A 25323-nucleotide genomic window follows, 5' to 3' on the forward strand; every position below is an offset into this window, starting at 1 on the left:
GTCAACAGATGTTAATAAACCTCGATGGGGACAGCTGAAAATGTGTGCCCTGACTGGGACTCAAACCCAGGATCTCCTGCTTACATGGCAGACACTCTATCCATCAGAGCCACCGTGGACACAGATGAATAGCACGACTACATGGACTTATCCCTTATGCGCTTCCCGTACATTACATATGTAGATAGTGGACAGTTGGGAATGTAGGTCTCACAGGAAGCATGCAAGGGATAAGTCCCTGCAGCCATGCTATTCATCTGTGTCCTTGGTGGCTCAGATGGATAGAGCATCTGCCATGTAAGCAGGATATCCCGGGTTCGAGTCCCAGTCAGGGCACGCATTTACAGCTGTCCCCATTGAGGTATATCAACAACACCTGTCGGCAGCTGAGTGTTTCAATTAATTATCAAATATTTACAGCATTAATAGTGAACATCTGAATTAATTTGTAAACAGAGGTGAGACATTAGTGAAAATAATAAACCTTGTTTTTAGAGTTGAGGTCACTAAAACACAGTAATGAGATGTCTTTCAACTTTAATATAGCCTGTTTGGGTTATGGTGGTAGAAGAATTGTGTGTCAGTAGAGGGAGGAGTAATGATGGCATAAAAGCATGGACTGTGGTATTGTGTATCAGTGTGACAGTTTTAATTTCAAACCTGCCCACAGTGATTGATGAAGTGAGGCAATTTGACACTTTGATGGTCTCACTATTGATAGACAGGGTTTTAATCTTAGTAGCCCCCCTTGTCTCCATTCAAGACATGTAGACATTGTACTTTCTTGGATTCAGCACACATATGAAACAGGACTGCACATACACATATATCTAAACATCCAGCTGACACATCAGAAAATGCCAGACAAAGTCAAACAAAAAATTGACATCTCCACAAAAACTGTGCCCAGGATAGCAGTGCAGAATTTCCACTGATTTCAGTGTACGGTCACTAAGTATGTCATACTTTGACTTTCTAGAAATACAATATGGAGCACAATTCTTTGAGTATGACCCAGCTGATGAAGCTGGAGCACTGGTACAATGTAGTTACATTGCACCTGTGTGATTGAAGAAAAATGTAAGTTTATGAGCTGTGCTATCATATTTAGTGCTTGCTTATGGGCCTGTCTACCACTCAACATCTTAAATATACACTTACATCTTCACTTGCTTAATTGCTACATGTTTAACACTGTTAAGTAAGCTTTCAAACTTTTGTTCATCTGTAGAACTTACAGATAAACCACACAAATACATAAATAATGAATGGTTAAATGCTAATTTTAGAGATGTGTTTGGTTGTCAGAACATCAATTGTGAGCTAGTGAGCTACAGAAAATGATTGTGTAAATCTTGAGGTTTCATATTATTGTACAACTAGTAAGGGAAAGGTGCACACAAAAATTCTGAAGTCACAGGCCTTTTATGAGAACAAGAAGTCTTACAGAGCATCTCAAATTGGAATGTTTTAAAATACAGTGAAGTAGTTAGTTAAAATGTTCTTCTGATCTGTAGCGATAAATGGAGAAGCATTCATTCTATAATTTGTAATGGTGTGCAGTTCTCATAATGAAGGAGAACCATCAGATATATAAAGTGAGTTACAATAACTATTAAAAACATTAGAGAGCTGTTAGAAATTACATTTGTAATTTAACTACTATAAATTACTTAAGAAAAATTGTAATGCAGAAAACAAACACAAAGGATGCTTCAGTGAAAAAAGGATGATGTTTATTTAGTTATATTGATTATATAAAGTAGTTGCTGTTTGCCTACTGTTAATGCTTTAAAATATGCAAGGCTACACTGATATTTAAACAGTTACCTATGTGCTTCTTGTCATGCAGCTAAAAGAAATCTTGAATCATTGTACCTAGAATTTGTACAAGAAGCAGTTAATAATATGTATATTAATGTACTTTTGAATTTATAAGGATTCTAAATTTTTTGTTTGTTTTAAGATGGAAATTTGTTGAAGATAATCATACCTGAATACAGATGTCCACTGTCAAACCAAGAGTACCATTTATCCTCTCCAACCAAAACACAACATCAAAAACTTACTAGGGAAAATGGTGTGGTGGGGTGGTCTATTAAACATAAGGATTGCACTTTTCATCACAGATTTTTTTTCAGGTACAAAAGTGGCATTAATCTTAGGAAAATCTTGATCAATAAATTTTTGCTGTATTAACATTATAAAGCAACCATTTCACAGAATAACAACACCCAGAAAATTTAATGTGTGGATGATTAAAGTCAACTGCCAGTCAAGAAACAGTTATCGAAATACAAGCTCATTTAAATATGATGTTAATTAAAATGTAATAGTTTGGGCATTTAGTGCAATAATCAACAGTTTTGTAAAATATCTTGTTAAATACCATTATTAAAACCTTTGAAAGCTCTAGTTCTTGTAAGACAACAAATAATTTCTAAAATGCCAGACATGCTCTTGATATCTCCACTGTGACTTCCATATAAAACAAATATTAACAAATTCTGACCACTTTTATATACAGTGTACTACCAAAGATGTTGATCAAACCATCAATAGCATTCAGTTTCCTCATGCTAATTCGACCAGCAACCCATTTCTAAACAAGGCAAAGCTGGTAAACATTTAAATGGTGATCTGAAAATGAACTAGTAGGAATGTTCTCATAGAGTGTTAATGAAAATTAACTAGTATGAATACCATACAGTGGTAGTATAAATTCATTGTTCGTACTAAGTCTCACAGGAAGTGGTCTGTAGTCTACACAACTGATTACTCTTGTATATATTAACATTTAAACCATTAATAACTTATCAGCTAAACTCCACTTAGCATGATAATTTATTGACTACAATACACAACACATGTGCTTAGAACTTTTTTTAAGTTTTTATTAAATAACAAGTGCACCCACTTGACATCAATAATACACAACAGCAAATACAGCTCAGAACATGGTCAAGGGCAAATGCACTCGGTAAACGGGGGAGGGTATAACAACTGTCCACTCAGAATGTGCTACGCAAAATAACAACTATGTGTAAATCTCTCCTGTGGCTTAATATACAGTGTGTTTGAAAAAGAACTGCCTAGTTTTAACATGTCCTAGAATCTGTTAAAATTGACATACAGCATTCTAGTTTGTGGTGTTTGATCCATCAACTCTCAAAATTTGGCTCCCCTGCAGTTGGCAAGTCTGCTTGACTTTGAGCTGGCACCAATGCTATTTTTTTCCTCTGTCCCCTCAGTTCAGTCCAGCTGTGTGTGCAATGCACTGCAGAGCAACTCAGTAACAATGTGTACTCCACAACAGAAAGCTCACTGTTTTATTTGGCTTGTGAAAACTGAGTCATTTATAACAGTGCAATGTAATTTTAGACGTCAGTATGGTGGTGAACCACCTGCAGCAAAAACTACCTGTCATTGGCTAAAGTCTTTCAAGGAAACCAGTACTGTTTTAAAAGCAAAATCACCAGGTAGACCAAGAACTTTTGAAAATGTTTTGTGAATAGACCCATGTTTCGTGTGTTCATAGCCCGAAGAAGTCATTGCTCTAACGTAGTCTACAATTTGGAGTGCCTAAAAGTACTGTGTATGATGTTGAGCATAAAATACTTAAGTTACACACCTACAAATTGCAACTGTTACATGAAATAAAATCTTCTGATAAAATCAGAGGGTATGAGTTTGCTGTTGATTTTCTACACAGATTTGATGATGATGTCAATTTTGTTAAAAAAGATTATATTTTCTGATGAGGCTTTATTTCATTTTCATCATAACTACAGAATTTGTGGGGCAGAGCATCCACATAAAGTTATTCAGCATCAACATGTCAATGTCTGGTGCGGTTTGATGGAAAATCATGTGATTGGTCCTTTCATTTTTGTAGAAAAAACAATAAACAGGGGCATTTACTTTGACACGAATTTTATGAATTTCTCACCTCAGATGGTAAAAACAGAACTCCTAGAGGATCACTTTATTGTTCTTCTGTCTGTCTGTCTGTTCAAAACCCTTTTTCTCAAGAACAGGTAGATGTATCAAGTTTAAATTTATGCCGCATATTAAGGTCTACAGTCCCTTGGCGATGTAAAAAAGTGAAGCACCTATGTCAGTGCAGTTAAAAGGTACTGCCATTTATGTCACTTATTTTGATACTCACAAACTCACTCGTCAGAACTTACAGGGTAATTCACATTGACTTAGGATCATTTAAATTTTCCAAGAAGCATGGTTTCACACCACAGCCGAAGGAATTCGTAATTATATCACACGTAACGTGGAGAAAATGGCTCGTTGTTTGTTATCAGACTATCTGTCTGACTGTGTGTCTGTCTATTAAGACCCCTTTTTCTCAGGAATGGGTAGCTATATCAAGCTAAAATTTGTGTCACATACTAACATGTATGGTCCCTTGGTGGTATAATAAACGTTACCTTCTAAGTCAATGCAGTCAAAAGATATGGCCATTTATGTAATATATTTTGATATTCGCAACTTCACACGTCAAATTCCCTTGACCTAGAATCATGAAATTAGGCAAGAAGCAAGGTTTCACACCACAAATAAAGAAAAACATAATAATCAAAAAATTCTTTTGTGTTTTATTGTCTGACTTTAAACTTGAAATTAAAACATTCTCGAAAGTCTTGGAATCGCCTGGTCCTTATCAATGTCAATAACAGGCAAAAATCAATTGTTGTTGTTGTTGTGGTCTTCAGTCCTGAGACTGGTTTGATGCAGCTCTCCATGCTACTCTATCCTGTGCAAGCTTCTTCATCTCCCAGTACCTACGGCAACCTACATCCTTCTGAATCTGCTTAGTGTATTCATCTCTTGGTCTCCCCCAATGATTTTTACCCTCCACGCTGCCCTCCAATACTAAATTGGTGATCCCTTGATGCCTCAGAATATGTCCTACCAACCGATCCCTTCTTCTGGTCAAGTTGTGCCACAAATTCCTATTCTCCCCAATCCTATTCAGTACCTCCTCATTAGTTATGTGATCTACCCATCTAATCTTCAGCATTCTTCTGTAGCACCACATTTCGAAAGCTTCTATTCTCTTCTTGTCCAAACTATTTACCGTCCATGTTTCACTTCCATACATGGCTACACTCCATACAAATACTTTCAGAAATGACTTCCTGACACTTAAATCTATACTCGATGTTAACAAATTTCTCTTCTTCAGAAACGCTTTCCTTGCCATTGCCAGTCTACATTTTATATCCTCTCTACTTCGACCATCATCAGTTATTTTGCTCCCCAAATAGCAAAACTCCTTTACTACTTTAAGTGTCTCATTTCCTAATCTAATACCCTCAACATCACCCGACTTAATTCGACTACATTCCATTATCCTCGTTTTGCTTTTGTTGATGTTCACGTTATATCCTACCTTCAAGACACCATCCATTCCGTTCAACTGCTCTTCCAAGTCCTTTGCTGTCTCTGACAGAATTACAATGTCATCGGCGAACCTCAAAGTTTTTATTTCTTCTCCATGGATTTTAATACCTACTCCGAATTTTTCTTTTGTTTCCTTTACTGCTTGCTCAGTATACAGATTGAATAACATCGGGGAGAGGCTACAACCCTGTCTTACTCCCTTCCCAACCACTGCTTCCCTTTCATGTCCCTCGACTCTTATAACTGCCATCTGGTTTCTGTACAAATTGTAAATAGCCTTTTGCTCCCTGTATTTTACCCCTGCCACCTTTAGAATTTGAAAGAGAGTATTCCAGTCAACATTGCCAAAAGCTTTCTCTAAGTCTACAAATGCTAGAAACGTAGGTTTGCCTTTCCTTAATCTTTCTTCTAAGATAAGTCGTAAGGTCAGGATTGCCTCACGTGTTCCAGTATTTCTACGGAATCCAAACTGATCTTCCCCGAGGTCGGCTTCTACTAGTTTTTCCATTCGTCTGTAAAGAATTCGTGTTAGTATTTTGCAGCTGTGGCTTATTAAACTGATTGTTTGGTAATTCTCACATCTGTCAACACCTGCTTTCTTTGGGATTGGAATTATTATATTCTTCTTGAAGTCTGAGGGTATTTCGCCTGTTTCATACATCTTGCTCACCAGATGGTAGAGTTTTGTCAGGACTGGCTCTCCCAAGGCCGTCAGTAGTTCCAATGGAATGTTGTCTACTCCGGGGGCCTTGTTTCGACTCAGGTCTTTCAGTGCTCTGTCAAACTCTTCCCGCAGTATCGTATCTCCCATTTCATCTTCATCTACATCCTCTTCCATTTCCATAATATTGTCCTCAAGTACATCGCCCTTGTATAGACCCTCTATAAACTCCTTCCACCTTTCTGCCTTCCCTTCTTTGCTTCGAACTGGGTTGCCATCTGAGCTCTTGATATTCATACAAGTGGTTCTCTTCTCTCCAAAGACCTCTTTAATTTTCCTGTAGGCAGTATCTATCTTACCCCTAGTGAGACAAGCCTCTACATCCTTACATTTGTCCTCTAGCCATCCCTGCTTAGTCATTTTGCACTTCCTGTCGATCTCATTTTTGAGATGTTTGTATTCCTTTTTGCCTGCTTCATTTACTGCATTTTTATATTTTCTCCTTTCATCAATTAAATTCAATATTTCTTCTGTTACCCAAGGATTTCTACTAGCCCTCGTCTTTTTACCTACTTGATCCTCTGCTGCCTTCACTACTTCATCCCTCAAAGCTACCCATTCTTCTTCTACTGTATTTCTTTCCCCCATTCCTGTCAATTGTTCCCTTATGCTCTCCCTGAAACTCTGTACAACCTTTAGTTCTTTCAGTTTATCCAGGTCCCATCTCCTTAAATTCCCATCTGTTTGCAGTTTCTTCAGTTTTAATCTACAGGTCATAACCAATAGATTGTGGTCAGAGTCCACATCTGCCCCTGGAAATGTCTTACAATTTAAAACCTGGTTCCTAAATCTCTTGTCTTACCATTATATAATCTATCTGATACATTTTAGTATCTCCAGGGTTCTTCCATGTATACAACCTTCTATCATGATTCTTAAACCAAGTGTTAGCTATGATTAAGTTGTGCTCTGTGCAAAATTCTACCAGGCGGCTTCCTCTTTCATTTCTTAGCCCCAATCCATATTCACCTACTACGTTTCCTTCTCTCCCTTTTCCTACACTCGAATTCCAGTCACCCATGACTATTAAATTTTCGTCTCCCTTCACTATCTGAATAATTTCTTTTATTTCATCATACATTTCTTCAATTTCTTCGTCATCTGCAGAGCTAGTTGGCATATAAACTTGTACTACTGTAGTAGGTGTGGGCTTCGTATCTATCTTGGCCACAATAATGCGTTCACTAAGCTGTTTGTAGTAGCTTACCCACGTTCCTATTTTCCTATTCATTATTAAACCTTCTCCTGCATTACCCCTATTTGACTTTGTGTTTATAACCCTGTGGTCACCTGACCAGAAGTCTTGTTCCTCCTGCCTCCGAACTTCACTAATTCCCACTATATCTAACTTTAACCTATCCATTTCTCTTTTCAAATTTTCTAACCTACCTGCCCGATTAAGGGATCTGACATTCCACGCTCTGATCCGTAGAACGCCAGTTTTCTTTCTCCTGATAACGACATCCTGAGGAGTAGTCCCCGCCCGGAGATCCGAATGGGGGACTATTTTACCTCCGGAATATTTTACCCAAGAGGACGCCATCATCATTTAATCATACAGTAAAGCTGCATGCCCTCGGGAAAAATTACAGCCGTAGTTTCCCCTTGCTTTCAGCTGTTCGCAGTATCAGCACGGCAAGGCCGTTTTGGTTATTGTTACAAGGCCAGATCAGTCAATCATCCAGACTGTTGCCCTTGCAACTACTGAAAAGGCTGCTCAATTCCTGGAATGGATGAACTTTCTATATACAAAATTAAGTTTGTCCAGAATCTTTAGTGAGCAGCTCCTACTTGCACCTGCCGAGTTTTTTTAATTCTTCAAATTTTTTGTAGTAATTTAGTTTTATCTTAAATTTTCAATTTTCATGGAAGTGTTCAAATGTTTCTTTGTTCTACATTCTCTCTCATTGTTCAAATTTATTTCTTAAATTTTCATTTTTGTAGAAGTGGGGTTCAGTTTCAAAAACCTGCAGTCTACTGAATCAACCAACACTCTCTTCATCTGTTTTTACAACTCTGTAAAGTTTGTAATTAGTCTGAGAGTACTATTATCCACGTATTTATCTCTGTACTGCTGAGTTTCCTCTGATTTTTAATCAGGATCACTCCAGAGATTTAGTTTTTCACAGATACTTTTCTGTAATTCAATATCAGAGCCTTTGAAAAGCAATATCTTCAAAATATATTTTTATTTATTTATTTATTTATTTATTTATGTGTTTATTTCACCTGGCAAGATCAGGACCTTCAGAAGTCTTACATCTAACTTCAGTTTTCCTCTGGTTGTATTGTATTATTTTATTGATCCACTTCGTCATTTTTGTACATAGACACCAATTAATATTGGGCAATTCAGTTGTTATGAGATGAGACATCATTAATTAATTTGATGATTTATATATCTGCTTTGTTCCTTAGTGTTTTTCAGTCAAACTGTGGTTAAACCTCACAAAAATATACATGCATGAATAGCTACACTTCTTCTGAAGAACTTATATAGTTATTCTAGTTAAAAAGTCAAACGCTGCATGATTATAGTTTACAACAACTTTTTTTTTTTTTTTTTTTTTTGGTGAGATAAAAGACACAAAGTGGCACTAAATCATGATACTCTTCAGATGGATGTTTACAGTTTTTGTACCATCTTAATGACCATAGTCTGCAACTTCAGCTTCTGACTAAATGACACAAATTTGAAAATGAAAAGGTATTTACAATTTATACAACATACACAAATATTGATTATTTTACTGACTGAAGGATTCCTACGGAACGCATCACAACTATAGAAGCTGCTGGCTTCACTAGCTGTTATACAATGTAGGAATAATTTTCATCACCACAGTAGTACAATTTATTTAAAACACAAATTTTTAGAATTAGTTTAAAATTCTGTAATTTTTTGTTTTAATGTAATGTGTTTAAACATTACAATTTGTATGGTTCATGATAAATTTATAGTAGTAACAATAGTAATACATTAGGATGCTCTTTTTCCGTATACTGATGGATGCCAATGCAGAGCTTAAATAACTGCCAAAAGTTCTCTCAGATATCATTAAGAAGATAGTAATGGAGATCTTAATTTTCCTACTTTGACACTGTAAAATTCAAGATCAGTTACTTCATGTATTGTGATATATACTTGCATACATATCCACAACACTGCCATTGACAAGCTCAGTAATGTTGGCATATTGACACCTTGGCCTTGTAGTTATCTGCAAAAATGACAGTGTCAAACTGGAATGTAAATAATTGGTCCATAGTCAGACTATTGGCATGAATATGTCAAAGATAGTTCAGTATGTCCAAGTGCACAGTCCTCTCTGGGGCATGTTTATGAGAGACACACTATTCCACAATGTATAATATGTTTCTGAAATAGGTCTGCACAAACTGAAACAACTTTCAAGGACCTTGATTGCTCTGCGTTTCTATTTTTGGAAATATCTCACCTGATAAATTAAATATGACAACTGCAAAACACGCTACAGTTGAGACATTTGTCTTCAAAACCAGTCCAACCTGATCTAGGTTTTTCATAGTTTCCCAGATTACTTCAGGTGAATGGTGGAACAGTTCATACTATGAGGTGCATTCAAGTTCTAAGGCCTCCGATTTTTTTTCTCCGGACTGGAAAGAGATAGAAACATGCGCATTGTTTTAAAATGAGTCCGCGTTCATTGTCAATATGTCCCAGAGATGGCAGCACCATACGGCAGATGGAATTTTACCGCCAGCGGCGAGAATGAGAACTGTTTTAAATACTTCAAATGGCGATGTTTTCCTTACTTGAACAGCGTGCAATCATTCGTTTTCTGAATTTGCATGGTGTGAAACCAATTGAAATTCATCGACAGTTGAAGGAGACATGTGGTGATGGAGTTATGGATGTGTCGAAAGTGCGTTCGTGGGTGTGACAGTTTAATGAAGGCAGAACATCGTGTGACAACAAACCGAAACAACCTTGGGCTCGCACAAGCCGGTCTGACGACATGATCGAGAAAGTGGAGAGAATTATTTTGGGGGATCGCCGAATGACTGTTGAACATATTGCCTCGAGAGTTGGCATTTCTGTGGGTTCTGTGCACACAATCCCGCAAGACGACCTGAAAATGCGAAAAGTATCATCCAGGTGGGTGTCACGAATGCTGACGGATGACCACATGGCTGTCCATGTGGCATGTTGCCAAGCAATGTTGACGCGCAACGACAGCATGAATGGGACTTTCTTTTTGTCGGTTGTGACAATGGATGAGACATGGATGCCATTTTTCAATCCAGAAACAAAGCTCCAGTCAGCTCAATGGAAGCACACAGATTCACCGCCACCAAAAAAATTTTGGGTAACCGCCAGTGCTGAAAAACTGATGGTGTCCATGTCCTGGGACAGTGAGGGCGTAATCCTTACCCATTGCGTTCCAAAGGGCGCTATAGTAACAGGTGCATCCTACAAAAATGTTTTGAAGAACAAATTCCTTCCTGCACTGCCAGAAAAACGTCCGGGAAGGGCTGCGCGTGTGCTGTTTCACCAAGACAACGCACCCGCACATCGAGCTAATGTTACGCAACAGTTTCTTTGTGATAACAACTTTGAAGTGATTCCTCATGCTCCCTACTCACCTGACCTGGCTCCTAGTGACTTTTGGCTTTTTCCAACAATGAAAGACACTCTCCGTGGCCGCACATTCACCAGCCGTGCTGCTATTGCCTCAGTGATTTTCCAGTGGTCAAAACAGACTCTTAAAGAAGCCTTCGCCGCTGCCATGGAATCATGGCATCAGCGTTGTGAAAAATGTGTACGTCTGCAGGGTGATTACGTCGAGAAGTAACACCAGTTTCATCGATTATAAAAAAAAATCGGAGGCCTTAGAACTTGAATGCACCTCGTATAAGGCCAAGGTGAACTGCCAGTCCCATAGCTGTCGAACTAGACCTGTAAGTACGTACATACCTGTACATTTGAATTATGTTATTTTTGTTTTTCTTAAATTCTAAGGCCATGACATGTCCAGTTTTGTAGTAAAAGTGGTCTACAGATGAATAGAACTGCTGCTACTGCAAAACCTACATGGAATGAAACTGGTTTGAGAAATATAGATGCCTGTCATATTATGAACTAACCATTTCAGTGAGAGATGAAAACTGATCTTTTACATAACTACAAAAAGAACACATCTCTTACACTGATAAGAATAAAAATAATAAAAAGAAAACAGCATTTTGCTCAGATCAACACAAGGATTCATTTGAGGGCTGAGATACAGTATTGTTGCTTTCTCCCATTCCATGCCCAACGGACAGTACAGGAAGTCACTACAATGGGAATGAAATACTCTTCACCGTGCACTGTGCAGCAGATTGCAGATTATATGTGTAGGTTATTTGAATGAATGGTGTTTGTTCCTTCGAAAGAACAGACACCACACAAATCCCACAACTGTGAAACATTATATGTAAATTGAAGGGGGTCACTGTTAGCAGCTGCAGCAGGATATTAAGCGGAATCAGTGGCGATGAGTGAATATATGTACCGAACCGGAATTCGAACTCGGGATCTCCTGCTTATGAAGTCGGTGCAGTAATCACTGTGCTGTCTGCAACTGCACAGACTATCTCAGCACACCTCATGGCTGATCCACACTACCACTGAGTGCCACCTATACGCAGTCCCTGTCCATTATACTGCTGTTCACTACTTAGAGATTCCCACAGGTGGTCAGATGTGTCTGTGCATTCACAGTGAAGAAAGTGGATCCTGCCCAGCCAGGTTTATCAATTATTTTTATGCATGATGTCTGTTCCTTCTAAAAAGCAGACACCATGCAGATCCCGCAGCTGTGAAAAATTACAGGTAAATTGAAGGAGTGTGAATAGGGGACACTTGGTGGAAGTGTGAATCAGCTGTGAGGTGTACCAAGAAAGTCCATGCTGTTGAGATAATGCTGTGACCCTGATGGCGCAATGGATATTGCATCTGCCTAGTAAGCATGAGATCCCAGGTTCAAATCCCTGTCCAGTACAGATTTTCTACATTGCCTCTGATTCTGCTTAATGTCCCATTGCAGCTGATAGCAGTGGCCCCCCTTCAATTTAGATATAATGTTTCACAGCTGCGGGATTTGTATGGCATCTGTTCTTTCAAAGGAATACACACCATGCTTTCAAGTAATTGATAAGCCTGTTCTTTCAAAGGGACACAGACACCATGTTTTCAAATAATTGATAAGCCTGGCAGGGTAATGGATCCACTTTCTTCAATGTGAATGCACAAATATGTCTGTCCTCCTGTGGGAATCTCTAAGTAGTGAACAGGAGTATAATGGACAGGGACTGCGGATAGGTGGTGCTCGGTGGGAATGTGGATTGGCCTTGAGGCATAGCAAGATTGTCCATGCAGTTACAATAATGCTGCTTCTCGGATGGCGCACTTGCTACTGCACCTGCCTAGTAAATAGGAGATCCTGGGTTTGAGTCCCAGTCCAACACACATTTTCACTCATCGCCACTGATTCCGCTTAGTGTTCCACTGCAGCTGATAGCAGTGATGCCCTTTCAATTTACATATGTATAGATGTATATATTTGTTCCCACATTAGACAATTGTTGTGCCTAACACATTGTTTAATAAATCTCCAATAAGATCTGGTATATTCCATGATATTTATTGTAACATATTTCACCATCATAAAGGTGTCATTATTAACTATAACTGAACAGTACAGATTTCTGCAGAAAATATATGTCATCTATGTTAACCATTTTAAGAGAATGAAAGGATCAGTTTCCCCCCCTCCCCCCAAATTGTTCAAGGATGTCAGGGAAAATATTGAAAAAAAAGATGTTTTTAATTTAGAAAATTATTTTTATTCAGTTTGCATTTATGCAAAACTGTGGGAAACTTATCATATACACTCATAAGTGAGATTTTGCACATATGCAAAACCGTGTAAAGTTTTTCACACAAAAAGGTTATTAACAGTAAAAAATTTTTTTTTTTCATGTCAAATTAACAACAGATATGAAAGAATTAATGACATATTCGAAAATTAATGAAAGTCACATGTCTTAAACACTATGGAATGCAAGAAAGCAGTTTTTGTCTTTATTTAAACAAAAAATTCACTCTGCATTTTTCACACATGATAAAGGTATAGCCTTTGCAGTTAGGGCGTTTGCATGTTGTTCTCTTCTTATTCCACACTGGCCAGTGATCATAAGGATCTAATCTTACTTCCTTTGGAGGTAAAGATGATCCCTTATATCTCATCCTGTTTATCTCTATTGGATCTGTGCTAGCCGGTATACCTCATTTTTTTTGCTCCAGGACCAATCTGCAAAGAGTTTGAGCCAATTCAGTTCTAAATTTCTTTCGATTCATTAGCATCTTTGCTGCTGTTTTTTCCATTAGTACCCTTGTGTACAGAATCCACGAATTTATTACAATTATATCAATCAGATGGAAAAACAAATGTAAATACCAGCGTTTGGATCTAATCTTTATATGACATCTTCCAATGTTGCTATCCAGCAAATCTACGTTTCCCATATGTGAGTTGTAAACAGAAACAACAGCTGGACACTGCACCATTCTGTGCTCTCTCTTCTTTCTGTCAAATCTTGTCACTTCAGATTTTGGCAGCTCGCCAACAAATGTAGACAGGAAACAGACAATATTATTATCTTTATACAAAACAGAGGAAATGTCCACATTTTCAACAGTAGTGATGTATTCCTCAGAATAGCCACATACTTCGTTCTTCAGTTCCACTTCACTTTGAAATTTGCGATTTGGTATCCTATTCCTTTGTATTGTTCCTACATTCTGGATCCCAAGTTTGAAAAGGTATACAACTAGATCCATAGAGATATAATATCTATCAAAGTAGATTTTTTAATTCTGATACCTTGGAACTTTCCTTATGAGGCAAATCACAACATTTCCAGATGCTCCAATATCTGGTTCATTATCTATCCTGAATTTTGGATTATTTTATTGCCCACTGTAGATTTCAATTTTGTGTGCAAACCCCATATCCCCACACAAAACAAATAGTTTATACCCCCATTTATGTGGTTTGTCTTTCATATAAACCTTCATGTAGTGCCTTGCTTTGGTTGCGCAGATTTGTTCATCAACTGACAAATGCTCACTCATTGGAATCAAAAGACATTTTTTATTCACATGATCAATTATTGGGTTGATTTTGTACAATTTGTCATGATCTTGACTCTCAGGATCTAGCCACTTTGTATTGTCATTGAAATGCGAAGTGGCCATCAGACTCTCAAAGTATCTCTGAGACAATGTCTGTTTTACTACCTCAACACCAATAACATCATTCCAGAGATCACGGACAGCAGTAGGTGGAGCCAAAGAACTAATAATACATATGCCTATAAGTTTATGAATGTCATGAAAATTGCAATTAAATGGTTTGTTTTGATTTTTTTGTGTGGTGTAAAGATTAGGTTCATCAACAATTTTTGCCATTAATTCATCATTAAAAAAATATTTAAAAAACTGATATGGCGTGGACAACTCTAGCACTGACTGTGGCAGTGAGGACTTTCCTTTGAATATAAATTTATCATTTCCAAATTAATCACTTTGTTTTTCCAGATGATTCGATTTTTCTGAACCTTTTGGTGTTTTTCAGAAGCTTGTGGTATCTGTGCATCAGCAAAAGCTTCATTCTCATCATCCTTCAAACAATAATTATTTGAATTATGTGTATTAACTACAGTAGCCTCAGGCTCGCTATCACTATCTGCAGATTCCAGATCATGTATGTTTATTGTCAGGTCTTCATCTGAATCGTCAAAATCTAACTCATCTTCACTGCCAGAAGGGCATTCTAGGGCCATGAATTCTTCATACGTCATCACTTTATGTCGTCCATTGTCGAAATACGAGAATGACTCCATTACAGCACTCGAACTATCACGATAAACTAGAAAAAAGCAGAAAGAAGGAAACACTACTTTCTCATCCTTCAATTGTGGATAGAAGTATTATTACGCACTACTGCACATATGCAAACGAAATTGATTTGTGTACTACTCACATATTTATTAGCAGAAATACAAGATGAATGGAGCAGAATACTCTCCAAAGGTTGTAGAAGCACTACAATTTTTTTGCATTCATGTGTTATTCCATTCAAGTACTAACAATCACCGCCGAAAGAGAGCAATGTCAGCCTGATTTACAGTGCTACTCACAGCAACACACATTGTCGCATCATACACTCACTAGTGCATTCTAGTGGCAGAATCTTATCAGTTACTGTCATAATACAACATAGCACATCAACAAAGCAGTTTCAAGCATTAAACGTTAAGAACAATGTCAAAAAGAGAGTTGAAACTTTGCTTTGCACATCTGCAAAGCAACACAGTGAAGGGTTAAATTAATTACAATAAAAATCATATCTGTTACTACTTGACACCACCACCTTTCACCCTGCTACAAAAATAAACTTTTTCTCTTCTGGCATTGAACCTATTATCAAACACATCCCAGCACAATGTTATTAATTATTCAGTCAGCCGTACTTAAATGCCATGATTAAGCTGAGGATTAAGATATGCTCCAATTAATATCTTCCTGCATATTAACATATGTATCATCAAATTTCCAAGTCTGGCTCAGACTTCTTCAGACACTCAGTATGACTTACTTAGACTACTTGACTAAGTACACAGGAGAAGATTTTAGTTCACTGTTTTCAGCTGGAACAGATCCATGTGATGCCCAGTAACTGCTGTGGTCCATGTTCTCTCTGGTAGGTGGCTCTACTATCACCACATACAATTCATGCATCATACAGTATGTGTAACAGACTAATTACAATTACAGTTAACATAAATTATAAAATATAAATTCATCCTTTTCTTAATTGCTCAAAAAAATTTGTCTAGCAGTTCAACATTCTGATGGGTGGAAGTGTACCAATAACACCCACCGTGATCTGCCTTACAAAATGATATCTTACAATGGCTAAGTGTCAGAGTACAGTTCTAAAGGTTCTCCATTCAGTCCCCAGTCATTAATAATGGAAGGCAGGGGCACTTCACCATCCACAGGACAATCTGTAATTAAGCACTGTTGTGTCCAAACTGACCTTAACATTGAGGACAGCTTTGCTTTAGTCACTAAATTTATTTATCACATAACAGGAAGTATTTCACATTTTTTCACTAAACACATTAGTAATAGCAACAATTAATGTTTCTTACATTTATGAATTCCTCAAGAGACATATATGCTTCTGACAACTATTTTCTATGTACTCCTGATTTTGAAGAATGGGGGTCAGCCAATGATGAGTCAACGTTCGCATTCCGCTGCACCGACGGATTCACCAAGTTTGCACTCTCGTAGCAGGTCCAAGAGCCCACGTCGAATTGGTGATCATCGTAGCTTATCTCCTCCAGAAGCAAGGTATGTTTTATCATTGTATAAATAAGTTTGCTTGTAATGATATACATTACATCATTAAACAGAGATAGGCAAATTTAGATTTGTATCTTTCTTCTGATTTACCTTGTTTTTCATTGATGTGAGAAATACGGGAAACTGCCTTTTGCCACACAATAATTGATAATAGGCATGATTAAAATTGTAAAAAAAATAGACTTTTTGCTGGAACATGTTGTACACTTTTTTCCTTTTTAAATTTTGGAATACCGTATTTACTCGAGTCTAAGCCGCACTCGAATCTAAGCCGCACCTGAAAAATGAGACTCGAAATCAAGGAAAAAAAATTTCCCGAATCTAAGCCGCACCTGAAATTTGAGACTCGAAATTCAAGGGGAGAGAAAAGTTTTAGGCCGCGTCTCCAAATCGAAACAAAGTTGGTCCAGTGCAATATGAGACAATTTAGGTCGAATGAATGACGATACAGCTACAGTAGTTTGGTTCGAGTCGTAAGCTTAGCAGTTAAGCTTTACCAGGTAGCCATTGCTATGCGTCAGATGCTCCGTCCTTATTTATATGGGTACCCTTCCTTTTTCACATGCTTCGTCTGCTTTGAATTGATTGCTTATTTTTCTTTGATCTGATAAGCGCAGTTTTCTTTGTTATAGGTGTTTACATCACTCTACGCTGAAAATGCATTACTGTACTGTGTCATGCATTGTTTGTCGTACTCTGATACTGCGTGTTTACGGCCTGTCGCCGCTCGCGGTATGGCTTGCTTTTGTGCACGCCACCGCCGCTTACAATAATAATAATAAAAAAAAGAGTAATCGTCTCATTAGCGAAACAATGGCAAGAGACTGCTACTTGTTGTTACTTACACTGCTGCTTTCTTTGATAATGATCAACAAGAACCAAATAATAGACTGTGTATGATAGAAGATGTTCTGAACGAGAGTTAAGCGAAAATTTTTCTCCGTTTGAAAATCTTTGCAGGCGCCTCTTTAGTACATTACATTCTGCACATAAATTAGAGTCATCTTAGATTTAAAAATCTAGTCAATTGCCTCGCTTCATTTCTGACTGTATCACTGTTTAGCATAAGAATAATACAAATATAAACATGACATGATATGTATATTCTTCCGCGTTTGCTGTTGTCTCACTCTAGTTTTGTGGTTTATTACGCAGACAGGATTTAAATGAGATAGCGGCAAAAATGGTTCAAATGGCTCTGAGCACTATGGGACTTAACATCTGCAGTTATCAGTCCCCTAGAACTTAGAACTACCTAAACCTAACTAACCTAAGGACATCACACACATCCATGCCCGAGGCAGGATTCGAACCTGTGACCGTAGCAGTCGCGTGGTTCCGGACTGCGCGACTAGAACCGCTAGACCACCGCGGCCAGCAGATAGCAGCAAACACGAAACAATACATGGCAAAATGTTTATATTCATATTATTCTTATGGTGACGAGAATACTGCATGTGATTCACAATTTATAAAAGTTCCTATTAGCAACCATCTCTTCTCACAGATAGGAAAAAATTTAGAACGTAGAGTTGGCCATATTGACAAACATCCTAAACATTCTTGCCAGTCAGGTTTTCGTAGTACATTGAAATGCTGCTACATTCGAAGATGAACAATACGGAATTTGTGTTTACTTTGTTGGATAATGTATGAAAATGCAGTGGTCGAAACTCGGCGTGGAGAAAAAAAGCTTGTCTTACACGTTTTTTTTTTTTAATTTATTTACGGACGCAGAGGTTTTGGCGCCAGTATTTATCTTTGTGCCTACAAAGCATGCCTGTGTAGCGCTACATATATTCGACGGCAGAACTAAGTTGTGGCGGCACCCACCGACATTTTTAAGAACTTCCGCTAGCTTTGCACTCGATTCTAAGCCGCAGGCGGTTTTTTGGATTACAAAAACCGGAAAAAAGTGCGGCTTAGATTCGAGTAAATACGGTAGCTTTTTCGTGATGCTTTTCCGTAGCCCATATGGAAAAGATGATCATAGAATGTTGAGTATATGAAGTACTTACATTTTGTATAATTGATTTGAGTCTAAATGGAAAACAAACAAAAGTGTAATATATGCTATAATACAATAGTTTCAAACAAATCGGAATGCATAGAGGAAATACAGGAACCAGTAAACTGCCTCAGCTTTGGAAGTTGACACATAATAAATAGCAGGAAGTTCATGATATTTTCTTAGTTTATCAGATTAGTAATATTATAGTCTTGATGTGCATTTCAGTAAGTTTATCACTGTGCAAGAAGATTACAGAAAGCTGTCAAAGTACTGCAAAAAAGACAATGATGTTTTTCATCTGGTCTCCCAAGAAAATAGTATCCTTGTATTTTCCAGAAAAAACTTGCATTCATGTGTACCATATTTATCCAACAATAAAACAGAATTACTAAATTTATAATATGCGTTCATCTTTACTCTGGCAGTGAAAGTCAGTATTGTTATTGAGTGTAATTGCTTCATGACCAAGTGGTGTTTGGCAATACATATACTGCTTTTTTTTAAAAAACTGTAATAAATAAAAAAATGATTACAATTTCAAAAAAAACTGGATGATTTATTCAAGAGAAAGAGCTTAACAAATTGAGTAAGTCAATAATGTGTTGGTCCACCTCTGGCCCATATGCAAGCATTTATTTGGCTTGGCATTGACTGATATCTTGAGGGATACTACACCAAATTCTGTCCAGTTGGTGCCTTAGGTTGTCAAAATCCTGAGCTGGGTGGAGAGCCCTGCCCATAATGCTCCAAACATTCTTGATTGTGGAGTGATCTGGTGACCTTGCTGGCTAAGGCAGAGTCTGGCAAGCACAAAGATGAGCAGTAGAAACACTCACTGTGTGCAGGTAGCCATTACCTTGCTGAAATGTAAGCACAGGATGGCTTGTCATGAAGGGTAAGAAAATAATGCGTGGAATATCACCGATGTACTACGGTGCTGTGAAGGTGCCACAGATGACAACGAAAGACAATCTACTATGAAAGAAATGTCACTCCAGATCATCACTCCTGGTTGTCAGACCGTATGGTGAGCTGCAGTCTGGTTGGTATACCACTGCTGTCCGGGGCACCTCCCAACACATTTTCGGCCTAGAATTTCATTGACTGAAGTAGAACTGTCTTTAGGAATGCGGACCACTTCGAATTGAGTCCCGATCACCAGTGAAGACATATCTGGAGACAACTCGGACAGTTGTGGGATACCAACCTGTTGCCCCCCCGTACATCCTGACAACCAGGATTGATGGTCTAGGATGCCATTTCATTTCATAGCAGGACCCCTTTGGCTGTCATCCATGCCACCCCTACAGCATGGCAGTACATCAATGATATTCTACACCCCATTGTGTTGCCCTTCATGGCAAGGCATCCTAGGCTTTTCACAAAGGCAATGCCTGAGTGCACACAGTGAGAGTTTGTACTGTTTGTCTTCATGCTTGCTGAACCCCACCTTGGCAGCAAGGTCGCAAGATCTTTTCTTGGTGAGAATTTCTGGAGTATTATGGGCAAGTCCCTCCAACCATCTCTATAGTTTGATGATCTAACATGCCAGTTGGACACAATTTGGCCCAATATCCCTCAGAAGGATGTACAACAACTCTATCAATCATGGACAAACAAAATAACTGGTTGCATAAGGACCAAAGGTGGACCAAAATGTTATTGGCTTGCTCAGTTTATCAAGCTCTTTCTTTTGAATAAATCCCCCAGTTTTTCTGAAATTTTTATTGTTGGTTTATCTGTACGTGTACATCATATCTACCGGTTCCCCCCCCCCCCCCCCCACACACACCTTCTTATATATATATATATATATATATATATATATATATATATATATATATATATATATATATATATAAAAATCAGGAATAAGAATCAAGGGGTACCTCCTACAAATGGGAACACAAAGGGTTTTTGAACGTAGCTGAGAAGTGATGACAGTGATTAATTGCTTGGTGTTAAAATCGCTGGTTATTTTCATTTTGATCTAAAAGAAAAATATTTAATCGCTTTTCATTGCTATGCTACCATTTGTATTTTGCAGCAATAATATTCTTAAAAGTAACCACAATGTTCACAATGCTTCAAAGTTGTAAGGATGATAAATTTTAGTAGTCAATAATGGAAGAAAGTAACAGCTATGATTTTGTTATTATATATTGATTTATGAATTTGTAGTTCACAGCTGATTAGCAGAGACAATACAAGGCTACTTTTAAGTAATGGTCAGTGAAGAAATAATGGCCAAAGACAACTGTGTGGCAGGAAGAACATTTGCTTTCACAGGAGTGAATTTTATAGCAAAGTTCAACACTCTGTGAGTGGCTTCATGTGACATTTGATGGGAAATGAATGCATTATGCTTTGTGTAATCACATTAGGAAGCAACATGATTATTATGAAAGTCCTGTGTATTTTGATATGGTATCAATTGTTATGGCACATATTAAGAGCATTTAAAGTGCTCTATTAGGAACGTGGGCCATGAAAATGTTCTAGTAATGGTCATATTAGATACTCTGGTTGGTTAGGAATTCCTTGTCTGAATGCCACAGTATTTATGTAAAAAAATCTGATGGCTGGCTAATGACCTGTTATTATACTGTTCGAAGGTTGTTCCAAGAAAAACACAGGACTGATTGCATTATAGATGGATTGTTGGTACTGGTATATTTTAGAGGACACCTTCCTGGGTGATGATTCTTCTGGAAAACCTGGAATTCTCAGGGAATTATATTTTGCAGGGAAGTCTCAGGGAGTTTAGGGAATTTCATAAAATCATAGGGAATTCTGTATTTTTAATTGAGCATTGAACCTGAATTTATTGAGTTCTATAAATCACAAATTTTAAAATATGTGCTGTCTCAAAGTGTTTTGATAGTATGAATATTATTCCACATCAATTACCAGTGTTTCAAAACTGCAGTTAAATGACTGCTTATGGCTGGTATGCAGCACAGCTGAGAGGAGAGAAAAGTCATTATTGTGGTAGGTATGCTGCCTTCTCCTCACTGAACATTAATTTATTGGATAATTTTCCTCCTCACACCTGGAATTCTAAGGATTTTTCTTGCTAAATTTGAGTAGCCACCCTGATGTATGCTCTTATGAATAGACTTTAAAATGATTGTCAAGAGTCCATGTCCATATTGATAACATAATACAGTAAGAGTATCAAGAAGAAAGAAATAATTGTAAAATTACAAATGAAAGTGGGGGTAACAGTGACAGTGACTAAGAAGAAGAAGAACAAGACACAGAAGGTGACGATACAAAGTGGTAGTATCACAGACTATTAGCTCAGATAGGAAAGGAAGAAGCAAAGAGGAAGTAAAACAACAGAAACTGAACTTAAAATTAAAACTGTATGTAAACTGTTTTTCTTTACTTATATCTTCTTTTTATTGCCATAATTTGGGCAATCAGTAATTGTTGAATTAGTTGTCAGTAACTAGTGTGGGAGATCTTAACATATTTTGTATCTTATGTATTATGTCCAAGATAAAAGCAGCCCCACACCATTAGCAACATGTCATGATTTTCTTACTTTCTGCTCACTCCATCTTTCTGATCACATGATGGGTATCATCAGTTGTCACAAATTTGGTTGTTGCAATGTGAGATTCTCTGAGCAATTCTTTTAAAGTGTGCCATTTTCTGTGAATGAAAGGATGTGTATAGCTGAAGGTTTCATTGGTACTGTTTCATTTAAGAAGACAAATGAAATTTATCATGAATAGTTGTAATATTCCTGCAAAACGTTGTGTGCAGAAGGTGATAGCATAAGACTGTATAGTGATGATGTCTGTAATCTTAATCATAACGATAAGCCTTTAAATTTCACTCTAACATTGGTTGCAAACATTTTGCAGAAAATTAGTGCTATCCTGAACAAACCTGTCAGATGACTTTTGCAACAGACAGGTAGAATGTACACCTTCTCGTTGTGAACTTGGCCCACCATTATATTTTATGAGTGATGAAGCTTGGGTTTCACATTTTGGGCTAAGTGAGTAAACAGACTAATTGCTTCTTGTACACGAGAAACCATTGCACGGTACATCAAATTCCTTTTTATCTTAGAAACGGGAGTTTGATTTTAACTTTCCAGTAATCAAGCTATCAGTCCAAAGCCTTTTGTAACCACTGTCAATAGAGAAGTTTATCTTCGCATTATTTCCAATGAAAGGAAGGTGAAAGGTAGTACTATTTTTTCCATCATCATTGTCTCGTATGCATTAAGTCTTAACAAAAAGCAAATGTTTCTGGTTGCCTCACTTACTGGACTTTTCTGCGTGTGTATTTTATCTTCGGAGATTTTTGAAAGGAAAAGTCTATAAAAGTAGTCCAAATATAAAACCAGCTGAAGGAAAAATATACTGTAGTATTAAAACAATTGGTGTTACTGTTCTTCACTAGTGTGCAGTTTGTTATCTAATGGAAAGTGACACCGCTTCTTTTTGTGGTGTCCTGGGTTAAATTCCCACCTAGGTTGAACATTTATTTTCACTCAGCAACTGAGTGTTCATGTTATCCTAAGCATTTCATCTCATCTTCATCACATAGCCATGCAAGTTGCCAAAGTGACATCAAATAAAAAGACTTGCACCAGACTATAGAACAATCATAGATGAGCTCTTCCAGCCACTAATGCCATACAAACATTTCATTTTTTATAATGTGAATGTAATATCACAAGCACAGAAATACTTCCAAGGAAACATCGTCAACTTGACCTCACATTTTAAGGAGAAAGAGGCACTCTTGCAAGCTAACAGACCCTGCAATGCATCACAAATGAAAATTTTGGCCATTTTGCTGAGAAATATGCAGTCATGATCTCAGAATGCAGCCTTTAAACTTTTGTATGCACTGGATGTGTGTCACTCACTCTACCCCCTGCAGTCCTCTAATGCCTGAGCACAAAGTACAGAACAGTGAAATGAATTAAAACTTAGTGAACTGCTGTGAGGTGGAACCGGTTGTACTGACTTACTGCCATACCCACAAACTATGTCCAAGGTGTAGGCATGGGTATCGGCAATTAAATACATGTGATTACACACAACACATTTATTCACTGCAATATACACCAAAAACTACAATAATTACAGTGGGGGCAATCATGTGACTGTGGTGAACGGCTCAACCACTGATCATGCAGGGTATATGCTCCTCAGTGATCGAGTGCACAGTACAGGCTTGTGGCCACAGAAGGCAATGTACGTGTGTCCGGGTGAGCATGCAAATGTTTTGTGTCTCACAGATGCTGTTAAATTCATGAGCACAGGAAACGTAGCAAATGAGTAGCAGAGCCAATTTGCGTGCTTTGTGCTTGACCTATGTGGACCACATCTGGCAAGATTGCAGAATGATGCAGATGTCTGTTGTGTAATGGTGGCTAGCTCACACTTCTCTCTTTGTGTTCTGCATGCCCATTTGTGCCACATTGTTGCCATGCTTTACCCTAATGGTACTTTTGCCAGGGGACATAATGTGGATGAATGTTGGCCTATTGACTGTATCATCTGCAACTGCTGGGCTGCTGTCTGAGGCTGCCACACACATCCTCCTTTGTGGAGCAGAGCCCGGTAGGCACAAGAAGCAAAAATGTTCCATCTGCGGCCAGCATACATTTGTGCCTCATGCACTTGTGGTGACAACATGAGCACGTTGGCAGCCATACATGATAGCAGAGTTAGCATGAAGATGATAGTGTGTAATGTCATGAGTTGCTGGTGGGTCACGCGGAAGTGTGTTTCTGTATGGCCTGCCAAAACAGCACTGCCTGGCAGCACTGTGTGGGAACTGTCTGTAGTGTGGCTGCAGATCTAGTGTGCAGATGTCACCTCAGAGAACACTGATACACAAACAAACTGTAGTTAACTGCTACGAAGTATAAGAAATGCAGTGTTGGTGAAGACACATTGTTTGTAACACTAAATTCATATGCAAAGAACAAGTTATTGTTGATGATGGGAAAAAAAAAAAAAACTAAAACGTTTGCGGGGATGCACAGTTCATAAAAGACAGTTTTTTTTATTTGAAAAACTCGGTGCGGAAACATGACGTGGCACTCGATACGGTCCTGGCGCTCGCAGCAGCAGAGACTATTGAAAGTTTGATCAGCTGGTGAGACAGGGAGCAGTATCTGGAGCTTGACTGGAGATTTGTTATTAGCTGGTGAAGTGTCCCTCTGAAGACAGGGCCTCAGTGGCAGGTGACAGGTGGTGTGCATGCTGGATGCTGTGGGCGATGTGACGTCATTATGATGCAGCATGGACGTTTGATTAAAATATGGTGACTGGCACATGTGACGTAGTCCACTGGCCACTGTGGTGGGGCTGGATGGTGCAGCTGTGTTGGTCATAGTCCAGGTTGGCTGTCTGTGTGGGGTGAGGTGGGGGTAGGCTGCAGTGCACATGACTGCTCAATGACAGCTGGCGGCAATTGTGAGTCACCAGCAACTGCTGTGGTGGGTGTCGCTTGCCTGCAGAGCATCATCTGTTACTAAATCCTCTGCCGGGTCAAATAAGTGTGCAGTGGTGGGCTCTGTAAGACGTACACTGCCGCCAGGTCAAAGAAGTGTTTTTATTTATTTATTTATTGTTCTGTAGGACCAAATTAAGGAGAAGTCTCCATGGTCATGGAACGAGTCAATACATGAAATTATAACATGATTGTAGAAACAGATAGAGTGAAATATAA

General features: G+C 38.2%; 1 protein-coding gene across 1 annotated transcript in view; it reads left to right on the forward strand.

Annotated features, from left to right (window-relative positions):
- The window catches only part of LOC126237003 (regulating synaptic membrane exocytosis protein 2), a 1236422-nt gene that overhangs the window by 604789 nt on the left and 606310 nt on the right, over nt 1–25323 (forward strand). Inside the window, exon 15 of the mRNA XM_049946727.1 lies at nt 16453–16589. Coding sequence (XP_049802684.1) covers nt 16453–16589 — 137 coding nt within the window. The remainder of the gene's footprint in view (nt 1–16452; nt 16590–25323) is intronic.

This window comes from Schistocerca nitens, chromosome 2 (genome assembly GCF_023898315.1).
Source record: "Schistocerca nitens isolate TAMUIC-IGC-003100 chromosome 2, iqSchNite1.1, whole genome shotgun sequence".
Taxonomy (NCBI): Eukaryota; Metazoa; Arthropoda; class Insecta; order Orthoptera; family Acrididae; genus Schistocerca; species Schistocerca nitens.